The sequence below is a fragment of the Passer domesticus genome, chromosome 3 (assembly GCF_036417665.1).
Source record: "Passer domesticus isolate bPasDom1 chromosome 3, bPasDom1.hap1, whole genome shotgun sequence".
Lineage (NCBI taxonomy): Eukaryota > Metazoa > Chordata > Aves > Passeriformes > Passeridae > Passer > Passer domesticus.
Window position 1 is genome coordinate 16,180,437 of NC_087476.1, and position 12,176 is coordinate 16,192,612.

At 36.3% G+C, this 12,176-nt stretch overlaps 1 protein-coding gene across 3 annotated transcripts in view; it reads left to right on the forward strand.

Moving 5' to 3' along the window:
- Positions 1-12,176, forward strand: part of MBOAT2 (membrane bound O-acyltransferase domain containing 2) — a 92,446-nt gene that overhangs the window by 53,597 nt on the left and 26,673 nt on the right. For all 3 annotated transcript variants that reach the window (XM_064412004.1, XM_064412002.1, XM_064412003.1), the window contains 2 exons: positions 3,767-3,862; positions 7,721-7,776. In XM_064412004.1, coding sequence (XP_064268074.1) covers positions 7,725-7,776 — 52 coding nt within the window. In that variant the 5' untranslated portion in view covers positions 3,767-3,862; positions 7,721-7,724. The remainder of the gene's footprint in view (positions 1-3,766; positions 3,863-7,720; positions 7,777-12,176) is intronic.

Below are 12,176 nucleotides of genomic sequence, written 5' to 3' on the forward strand. Positions count from 1 at the left end.
TAAGCAGGTGATGAGAAATTGTACTGTGCATCTCTTTTTTCTTGGATTCTATTACTTGTTTTTCCTCTCCTTGTAATATCAATTATTATCATCAGTATTAGCATATTTATTATTATGTTATCTAGTTGCACTTAATAAATTGTGCTTATCTCAGCCCATGAGCTTCACCTTTGCTTTCTACTCCCCCCTTTCCCAGTGGGTGGTGGAAGCAGTGAGGGAGTGGCTGCCAGCTAGAGTTAGACCACGATGCTGTGTCATGTGGAGGGAAATTGTAAGGTGACACTGGTGCCTGTAGGAAAAAAAAAATCAACTGTTCAAACAAAATCCAACCACTTTACACTGAAGTGAGCAATACTGTTGTGAATGTTGCATTGGCTGTGCTAAACTTGTGAGGACAATAAAAAAGAGGGGTACAGGGAGGAGATTGAAGTTCTCTGCATTAGCAGAAATGGTGTTTAAGGAGTCATTCTGTGTAATGTTAGCAACAGAAAGTGTAATAGGAAATGTGTATCAAATTCCATCAGGATGTTTGGAGCCTAGAAGAAAGTTGTAACTGTATATCTGTATGTATGTATACATATATCTATATATATATCTATATATATCTGTATATGTATCTATGTATATATACACACACATAGAGATAGAATGATGCTTTTTGGTTTTATATATATATACATGCAAGTGAAAATTCCTGATATGTATGTTGCTTAGTGTTAGTTGTCAAGACATGACTAGACAAAAAATAATGAATAGGACAATGTATTTTATTTGCTAATAGGAAATTAATTTGCCTTTAAAACATAGAATTAGCAGATGTTCTCTTGATGAACATCTTCTGTAAAGTAGTACATGGAAAGGCTGCTTACTTAGAATTTTCTATATATTGTAATATTTATGTGTATAGTTAAGGTACTTCATTTATAATATGCTAGAATATACTTCTAAAAACATTGGGTAGTTCACTTGATACATTTATTTTTAAAGGAAAGATACAATTTTATGGGTAAAACATATTGCATACTGTTTTTAGTGTTCTGAGATGTTAAAAATTGCAAGGCATTGAAATATTATATTAAATACCTGTACAAGAAAAGCCCTTCTGTATAATAGGCTATCCAGTATTGTTTGCTTAATTTCTGTCTTTTTTTTTTTTTAACTTTTAATCAGGAGTTAAAAATATCACTGTGTTCTACTTTCTGGTATGTGCTACAGTGTCTCCCAGATATGTCTGAATTTGGTGTATCTGTTGATAGATAAAGTAAGGTTGTATTGACCAAGATCCTGGGAATTAGTCTCGGACATATTTTAAATGAATGTTTTTGTGTCTTTGTTATGTAATACAATGTTCCTTGCAGGTCAGTTTGTCTAAAAGTTACTTGTAATAATAACCATGTTGTGACTTGCTTGTAGCTGTTCATGTTCAGTGTGAAATACTTTCATCTTTCTGCTCACAAGAACATTATACAGTGAGAAGCAAGTATGGAGTAACATTGACTTTTAAGACCAATTGCTTTTCTATAGGTGGAGAAACTTGGGTAAAGCTGTTGCATTTGTGTACAGCTTGTAATTGGCTTTATAGTTGGGTAAAACTTGATGTGGTTGAGCTCTGCAAAACTTCACTCAATTTTCTGATCTAAGGGTTGGTGAATGAATCATTGAAGAGAGTAGGAAATACGTAGTAAGAGTATTCTAGAAAGTTCTCAAAACATTTGCAGATCTTACCTTATTTTTTTTTAACTAAAGATGGATTTACATGAGGATTAGTATGATAAGCAAGTTGCACTACAAACCTGCAGAAGAAACAACAGGAATGATGCAAGCTGTCATAAATCTTTTAAAGATTCTTTAGGGGAGAACATATTGCTGCACTTTGCCTAGTGAAATGACATTTCTCACGAACAAGGGATGTGATGTGGCATGACTAATGTTCAGAGATGCAGTTGGAAGTTGAAAAGCATTGTATGGGTTGCAAGTTCCTGTGTTTTACTCATCAATTAAAGATTTTCATTTTTCCAATCTGTGTGTAACTTGGAACTGTGGCTGACTTAGCTGGAAGATAGTTAAGATTCACAGTTGTGTTTGAGTGCAACAGCAGCAAATTACACTGCTCTGTCAGAAGACAGCTTTTGTTTTAGACTGAAATTTGGAATCAAATCAAGAAGTTTAAGGTGTTTTGTTTTTCTTCTCTTTCTTTAACTTCAGTGTGGGTATTAACTGAATGTTGTGAGAAACCCCTATCACGTTGGTCATTGATGACTATTGTTTATTTCATAGAATTGTGGATTAGTTTGAATTGAATTTTAAAGGACATCTATTCCACCCTGCAAGGATCATCTTCAACTAGATCAGGTTGTTCAGAGCCCTGTTCAACCTGACAGTGAATGTTTCCAGGGATGGGGCATTTCTCACCTCTCTGGGCAGCCTGTGCCAGTGTATTCTTCCTATAAGCACTTTTCTACCACTTCGTCTCCCAGTATAATACTGTTTCTGGATTATGAATGTTAATGAAAACAGAAAATAAACTATTGCTAAAACAGACCCTCTAATTTATTTTTTTTTTCACCAAAACACTTGTAATTTAATGGTATATAAGGTAATCTGTAATTTCAAAGTTGGATGCTTTAAAATACAGATGGTTTATATATAGCACATTTTTCAGCTAAAGGTTAAACTGCAAGTATTCTATGTAGCAAATGTCAGATTGAAGAGGAATTTATAACACCTTAGACTTTCGTAACAAATTTTTGCAAAATACTTACCTGGAAAAGAAAGTCATGTTCCAAAATTGTCTTGCAGTGTCCCTCAATAGTTCACCTAAATCCAGTCCTGACTGTGATTTTCAGTTTGTTGAGTGAATATTTTCATTTTAATTGGGTTTTGGATGCATTATACAGTCTGCAGCAGGGATTGCACATCAGTCTTGTGAACATGAAATAAAGGTTGTACAGTTCATACATTAAACTCCTAAAGGATTAGTTAAGTTCCTGCTGGCATTCACTGTCCATTTGGATTTCAAAGAATATCTGGCAGATTTTGTGAGGTGTATTGGCAAATCAGTTCTCACTAGTGTGTTGTTGTGGAAATGGTATGTAAAACTAGTTTTATCATACATATAACACTTTCATAGTTCATCTAGGTATAATGTTAGAACACTTTTATAGTTTGTATATGTGTTTTTTCTTACCTTTGCTCGGATCAGCTTAATAGTGGACAAAAGGTGTCCTGTTCCTTTTACACTCATATGTAATATGTGTATTTGAAAATTACTTGCCTTTTTCAGTTCCTTTGAAAACAGCAGCAATACAGTTGGTGGTACTGAATTTTGAATACATAGCAGTACATGCAATGGAAAGTATTTGATGTATCATTTTCCAAGCTTCTGTGCTCATAGAGACAAAAATTAGCTCTGAACTACAAAAAAGAGAAAAAAATCAACCTTAACAGATTAATTTTCTCTTTATAGGACTTTCAGTTTTTACAGTGGTGCTTACAATTGTAAATTCTAGGCTTTATTTATGTGAATAAGTATTCTGGCTACTGACAATAGAATTTATATGGTTTCAAATAAAAAAGTATGTGCTTACATAGAATAAACATTGCAAAAAAAAACCTCAGGCAATAAATAAAAGTGTAATTACAGACTCCTATTATGCAATATTTCGTAGAAATAATTGGAGATTAAAGTCTATTGAAATGGTACTTTATTCAGTGGAGAAATGTTTATGATTTTTAATTGAATTTTTTTTTCCCATTTTCTTTCCAGGTATTGCTTTGTTTTCGCTTTAGGATACCTCACTGTGTGCCAAATTACTAGGGTCTATATCTTTGATTATGGACAGTATTCTGCTGATTTTTCTGGGTAAGGAGAAAAACAATCTTCCTATCTTTTCCTCCTAACTGATACTGTATCTGTTGTTGTTGAGGATTTTTTATTGGTTGCCCAATATTAATTGTGTCAATCTTTAAAACTTTGGGAGAAAGCTGAGCATGTATGTGCATATTGGTACACATGCAAATACGTGAGTAATTGTGTTTTAATCATACAAACTGAGAATTTTTGCGAACAGTTGTTCTTGTTAGAACCACCAATGTGTTATCTATTGCCTCTTGTTCCTGTCTAAATGGCATAAAGGATTTGGTGGCCATGGCAATTTTTTCTCTTTGATTTTTCCATTAAAGTGTCTGTACCATCCTTGAGACATGATGAACCTTGAATTGTGTCTGGTGTACTTACTTGCCTGGCACAGTCTGATACCACTTTTTGAGGAAAATCTGAATGTTTTATGGAATTTAACTTTTAGCTTCATTCTTTTTTTCTTTTTATGTTAGATGTTCCAGAAGGAGAAAACTAAGGAGACAGGTACCTGGGTGTTGAGGTAGTCACAAAGACCTTGGAAACAAAGTTTTGTCTCTGTGTGCCCTCATATTATACCTATATTCAACTTGAACTGTCTAGGAACAAGACAGAATTAAAAAAGTAAACCATATTGGCAATTCTTTCTGCTGCAGATGCAGAGAAGTGAAGTGCAACATTTCTTAAAAACAAGTTTGTTGCTGTGATAGTGCTTTTGTTGATTTAAAGGAGAGTGTATATAAGAGATGGGGAGAAAAAAAAAGAGATGAGTATTTGGTAGTCTGCTTAAAATAATGCATTAAGTCCTTTCCAGGGATACTGTGAGTGGCAGTGGTCTTTGTAGTTTAGCATAACCTGTGATGGAATTGTACTTGTTAGCCTTGTTACTTCTCAGTCTTTATTGGTAACAGGCATGTAGTCCAGAAAATTAACTTGTAGGCTGAAGCCAAAAGCTTTTATGGTTGAGTTCATCTTTTCTGTCATCTTTATCTTCTTACCTTCTAAAACATCTTTCTACATTTGTCTTACATCCAAGTGTCTGCCTTCAAGCCAGATATCCAGGTTGCAGCTGTAGTCAGCAGAGATGTGATCGGTGTGGACAGTAGGGGCTGGAGGGCGTTTCGGCTGCCCCACCTCTGAGTGTCCACCTGAGCGTGAACTGGGTCACTTGGCAGATGCCCCTGACTCTGGACTGCACCTCCACTGACTATAATGAGAGCTTGCAGCACAGTCATATGCATAAAGACACTGGATTTACTGATGTTGAACTTAATTTCACCATTACTAGTGAAACTGTAATCCAGGTGCTGTCCCTTCCAGTTCACTGTAGGGCCAGAGTGTACAACCCTAGCAGTGATCAAAGTTCTAAACTGGCTGTGTAATTGCACTTTGTTGTTCTCATTCTCAAAACAATTAGTAGAGCTTGTGCACACCATTGCTCAGATGGGACTGTACTGCTTTCAGAAGTGGCTCTGATGGTTTGTGGTAGCTCAGAGATTTCTGTTAGGTCTAAACACATCCGAATATTCCCACATTCCGTCCCTGGAGAAGTTTAAGGCCAGATTGGATGAGGCAACCTGATCTAATTGAAGGTGTCTGCTCAGGGCAGGGATGATGGAGGTAGATGATTTTCAAGGTCCTTTCCAACCCAAACCATTCTATGATTTATGAGCTCTGTGCTCTGGACAGAACTGTTCTGAAGCCTAGATCCAACTCTCTGGTTGTATGTTTGAGATGGTAGATTTAAACCACTCTTTCATGTACCAGTTTGGGAGCTTGATGTATACATATCACATTAAATCTTTGGCATACACTGGATATACTCCCTTGATGCGAGACAGAGATTACTTCCAAAACAGGAGAGAAAAAAAACTTTCTCTGATTCTGGGGGAAGAGAGTAAGCTCAAAAAACCCCCTAAAGTTGTCTAACTAGCTGCTGAGCTCCAGTATGAGCAGGTTCTTCTAAAGATGTTGGAATCAATTTGTATAGTGGTTAGCCCCAAAAGAGCTTTAATGTGTGTTTACCTAGATATTTCTCCTAGCATGCAGTGTTTGCCTGAGGTGGCCAAGCTGAGAAAATCTGCTCGAAATTTGAAGGAAGGTCTCAGTGCACTGACAGTGGAGAAAGCTGGGGACACCTCATGCTAGAGATGCAATTGCTTGTGCAGAGCTGTGTGGTCCTGGCTGCAGTACTAACAGATCCCAGCTGCCTCCTTTGCCTTTCTGCCAGCTCCTAAAAGGGATTGTTAAAATCCTGCTTCACAGCCTCACTGTGCCAGGAAGGACTCTTCCTCTTTTAGCCTTTAGATTTTTGCTTCTCAGCCAAATATTTGATGATACTGGAATAGCCACTTCAGGAGAAAAAAGAAATAGAATACCAGGGTCTGCTATGATAACAATGACAGATTTATCAGCTGGAATTAATGTAAGGGCTGACTGAGTTCCTCCTGGACTCCATCCTTCCACCAGGCAGGACCCATGCTGTCACATGTCTGCTTGCAGAAGCAAAACCCATTAAGTTTAGAGTCAGTTGGGGATTTCTGCCAGCACCAGGCAGGCCTACAGATTAAATGCTAGAAAAAGGTATGAGGGGTTTACCAGACTATCTGTTCCTGTTTAGTCTTCTTCCTTTATGACCCTCATGTGTCACTCTAGTGTTGATATCAGGATTTTGGGGCACTGGTAGTACCGCAGAATTTTTTTTCCCCTGATTGCATTTTGAGGACTGGAAATAATTGTGTGCTTTGAAACCATTTTAGTCATTACCTAAAGGAAAATCAATTAGATGGACTGAACCATATGGCAAAATACTGGTGTAGCCCTATTAAGGAAGGAGGACTTGATGGCTTTTGGATTTGTGTTTTGTGCCGACTTAATGTATTATAAAAATGCCAAGTGCACTCAAGATGTGAACAAAACTAAGTGTCCATTGTACAGCATTATTGTTTTATTGTGAGGGTTTTTTGGTTTTTGTTGGTTGTTTGGTTGTTTTTTATTTGTCTCCAGCTCAGATACTTCTAGATAAATTCAACCCCTGATGTGTTTTTTTGAGATCTGATTTCCAAATTAAATTTCTAAATTGTAGTAGTTTACTTTATGCATTCCCCATTGCTTCCCTGCCCCGGGGAGGGGGTTCATAATGTTGAGATTCACATCAGGCAAGAGCTCTTAGATACTATGAAAATGATACAATTTCCCAGTACAAAACTGATGTGGCTAGCCAGGGCAGGATATTTCTTGGACAGTTGAAGATTCACTCAAGTGTTCTAAATTCAGAACAAAGTGAACTCTGTTTGAGCCAGCATAATTATGCTGGATTTTTGTTTTGCCAGGTATGTTTACTTGGAGCAAATAATAACTCTTGATGGCAAAATCAAAGATAGGATCAGTTGTTAGTAGAAACCGTGGAAGTGGTCTGCATAGCTAAATAACTTATTTTAATTTTCAAAAAGTTGAATATTCAAATTTGTTATAATTTTCTTGTCATTTGCTTACTTACTGCTTTTAATGAATATAATTGCTATGTCCTTTCTTCTTTACTCTTCTCCCTGTAAAAAAAAAAGAAACTATGATAGTAAAAAATAGATAACACTTCAGCTGTATTTGTGGAATCTAATGCAGCAATAAAAGACAGGTGTTATCAAATACTGCATTTAAGGCTTAAATTCTTCTCATTGCATTGAAAACTCTGCAATGGTTTGAGTGAATAAACTAAACACTTTGTTCTTGCATTGAAGATGTTCCAGTATTCCAGATGTCCAGTAACCTGGACTCCTAATATAAACTTTCCCAGGTATTTATAAGTGAAAGAAAATCCTGAATTTGTATATAAATTGTTGTTCTTCCCTTTTTTTTTTTTGACAGTCCAATGATGATAATTACACAGAAGATCACTAGTTTGGCATTTGAGATTCATGATGGTAAGATTTCTTTACTTATGTTTAATTTCCATACAAAATAAATTTTACCAAAATTCATTGTGAGTCAGTGAATTACTTTGGACCAATTCTGTGTTTCAAGGCAAAATAAATTCCTATGTCTCAGTTGTTTCATTGATGCTTATTAATGAAAGTACTAAGAAATGTTTCTTGGACTCTACAGAAGCTCTAAAAATGCTGACACTGTGCAGAAGATAGGACTTATCAGATGTCCAGTGACACTTCTGGAGTCCGTGTCTAAAGAGCGATGGTATTCTTTTGGGCTGGGGTATTGACTGTGAGAGTTAACTAAAGAACTTCCAGATTCAGAGACCTCTGTTGCTGACAGATGGATAGAAAAAGCACATGTAATTTCAGTTGTTGAGCACCTTTTGTTTTAAAATGCTAATTCTTGAGCACTTCCCTAGTTTGTGCCATATATGCTGATTTTTATAAAACCTTGATGTGTTTCATTTTGTTTAGTATCATAATTACACTCACAGCTAACAGATTGCTGTGGAGATTATCTAATTATGTTTATGTCTTCTGTCAGATGTATCCATCAGATAAGAGGGCCCTAGTTGTGGCAATGAATCCTAATGCTGGCTTTCATGGGTAGGATAGCTGGGTTTTTAGTTACCTCAAAATTCAAAGGAGGAATTTTCATTTTAGAGTTTGAAAATGTCATCTCATAAATCTGTCCAATTAGTTTGAATCACTTGGAGCTACAGATGTCAGTTGAAGGTTTGGGAGTGTAGACACCTGGATCAAGCCACCTGCTGTTCTGATATTGCTTATTAACACTGTGCATGAAGTTCAATGTGGTTCTGTCTCATATGCATCCTGGCTTTAGTGCTCTTGGTGTTTAATTTATTTTTCTCTTCTTGTTAAGTGGCACTGTCTAGAGAAGCCTGTGGGGAAAAACTTTCAGGAATATGAAAAGTTGGGAAAAAACCTTTTTAAGTATTTTTGTATGAATGAAAATAAATAATTATTTAGTTGGTCAAAGACATTGATGTTCACCTTCCAGAGAAAATATATTCAGAAGCAGTAATTTTGCAATCTATAATCAGCTGAAGTACAGAGTACACAAGTTAGTGGAAGCAGGTTATTATAAGGAAGTAATAGTTCTAGTATCAAGCATGAATGCTTCCTCTTACTATTATTTTGCTAGGGGAAAGAGCTATTCTGAATTTGCTGACATCATGCACAAATAGTGGAGTAGTGGTATGGAACAAGCACGTGAGTGTTCCTGGCAATCTTGAGACAAATGTTTTATTTAGTCAGCTCTATTCTTAACTTTCATCATGAACTAGACTCGATTTTTTCCTACTTTAATTAATTCAGATGATTTGTATTTTCTTCTGGATTTCTTTATACACTGATTTTATAGTGTAAGTCTTGACATTTTGTTCCTCATTGACCTCTAAATTCTTTGTCAGCCCTTGAGTAGTAACTAACAGTAAATTGGAAAAATTTCTCTGGTTGTGTCTGCAGTTTAGCAGATTCCTCGAGTTGGATGGTCACAGTTGCAGCTGTGAACATGACTTTCAAAAGCTGATGTGACCAGTGTGATTTCAGAAGCAGCTGATACTCTGGTGTCATGGCATGATAAGAAAATATGTGCAGGGGAGACTAAGATTGCATTAAAGCAAAATTTTTTAATCTTAGACAACCTAAAAAGGATCCTTCATGAAAAATTAATGAAAACAAGCCCTGCTGTCAGTGGGCTTTTGTTCACTCTACAAAAGTACATGCTTCCACTGGAAATTACTTAGAGATCTAGGGACAGGAGAGGAGATAATGTTGCAAATAATTTTAAGTGATTAATGGCACTCTGAGCCTCTAGTCACATCAGCTTGGCTATATTAAACACCAGTTACTTTATTTTCTTCCCTCATTTTTTACCAGTACATCTAAGGAGTGTAATGAAAATAAACAGCTGGAAAAAAAAGATGCTGTGTTGGAAGTTGTTGGTAAACTTTAAGATTCCAGTGGTAGCTAGGTTGGTTTTTGGTAAAGGCCAGCCTTCTGGACTTGATCTTTCCATGGCAGCCCGTTTGTTGTCTTCAGCTGGTTTCATTTGAAGGTCCTGGAGTGAAGTGAGTGTACCACAAAGGCCACTCACTCGTGCTGCATATCCAAGTGTCTGTCTAGCTAAGTGGATATGCTTGATTCCAAGCTGAAAACTGGTATGGAATCCCTAACACAAAGAACAGCTACCCCTATAACTGTTAGACCCTTATGCTTTTACTGTGAGGGATTTTTTTAAGCAGGGAAATAAAATGCAAATTGCATGCAATTTGGACTTGATGATCCTTGGGGGTCCCTTCCAATTCAGCCTATTCTGTGGTACTGTACTTTAAGCTTGCTGTATAATACAAACATTACAGAAGTTTGCATGGATCACAGACTTGCACCTGAAGAGATTTGGAGTATGCCTTTCATGTATTCTGATCTACATTTTGAACTTCAGTCTTTGATAGTTCTGACCTTGCAGTTCCTTGTCACTCAAATGAGCAATGCCAAAAATGAGTAGTCAGTGTGTTAACATTTGCTTTGTATCTTTTGCTGATTACCCCTGGCATCTCACATGTATATTCTAAAGGCAAAAGTGTTTTAATGTAATTTGGAAACTGTTGATGTCCATATTAATTCTTTATGTGAAGGTTTAGATTTATTTAGGCGACATTTCAGATGAATAACAGAGTTAAGGGAGAAAAGGGAGTTTTATTTTTCTTAGAACAAAAAATTTGCAGCTGTTTAACAAAAAACTTTGCTTTCTAATATTTCTGTTAATTATATCAGTGAAACTGCCATGGTGTGGTGCTGTTTTGGGGTTTTTATTTGGTAACTTGTTGCTTTCTTATGATGGTTAGGATTTCCTTTTAATGCTCTGTCTCCATTTACTTCTTGATTTTTATTTTTTTTTAATGTGCTCTCTGTTACGATAGTGACAGTATGGTGATTAATTATTTCAGTATCAGTTACCAAATTATTTTTTTTATGTGTCCTTAGTGGTTAAAGGAATTATATTGTATTTTTCCCCTTCTAAGTTTTCAAGTATAGTTTTGTGCCTGTGTTTTGCTTGTATGGCTCTCTTTATATGAAGACTTGTAAATGTTCTTGCTTTTTTGTTTTTTTTTTTCAATTTTACTCAGTGGGCATTCTACCTATTTGCCTTTGTTGCTGCCGGTGTGGTAATAACAACTAAAACTGTTGTTGTCTGTCTTTGGATCTTAAAATGTTTTAATAACAACAAGCATTTGGGCTCAGCTGGTGATTCATTTCAGAACTACAAAAATTTACTGTAATTGCAACAGTGCGTCTGATAGGATCTATGTTTATTATTAATATGTAATCCTATGTCTAGGCATTTTTAGTTACTGATTAGCCAGATTTCCATACAAATACAAATGTGGATAAGTTTAACCACAAAGCTGGGATGATATATGTGTAAACACTGTTGTAGTGAGAGCTCAGAAGCAGTCATGGTATCCTATAATAAAGTCTGTGTGGCAGGACAGTGGTGTGTGCCTAAGGGTGTTGGGTTTGTTTCCATTAGCGTATGGGCTCTGGAGAAGGAATGTAAAGTCTGAACTTCCTCATGATGTAGACCACTTGGGAAATTTTTTTACTGATGATTTACATAATTCTTTTACCAAGGAAGGAACATAGGAGTATTTCCTGCTTTACAGATGAGATGATGAGTTACAGTTGCTGAGTGACCAAATTGTTTCACCTCTCTAACAGATGTTCAATAAAATACATTTTCTCTAATCTCTGCTGTGTGATTTGGTAGTAAGAAGGAGCTGCAGTTGTTGTGGTAGTCTCTTGCTTTAGGACAGAAGAAAGCAATTCTTAAAATACCCAGAGGAAGGCTACAAAACCTCATGAGTTCCCTAGCAGCAGTGTGCTGCTGAAGTGGGAGTTCTTCATCTCCAGTGTGTAGTAGGTAGAGAACAGCTGTGGTTTATCAGGTCTGTGTTCCCATGGCCTGGGAAGTAGTCAATGTGTATTTATTAATTCATCTCATATTGAATAAGCAGCCATATAAGAGCACCTTTTCCATGTTTTTTTTCTGTAATTTAAAAAATCTTAATGGTAGCTTCCTGAAAGCTTTCAAGAGTATGACAGAGATCATCATGTTCTTGCATGCTGTGCTAAGATGATAAATGGGCCTTCAAGGCACTGAGAAGGCATTTTAAAAAAACCCAACAAAACAGGGAAATCCACTAACCTGACCTCAAAGAATCTGCTGGCTGGAGGGAAACCTTGGTGAGACAGGGAAATGAAAAAGTAGTGGTGGGTGCAGTATTTACTTGGATGCAGTATGTTTTACACAGCAAGGGCATTGCTCACAATTTGGGCCTTAATGACTTCATATGTATGTATATAACTAA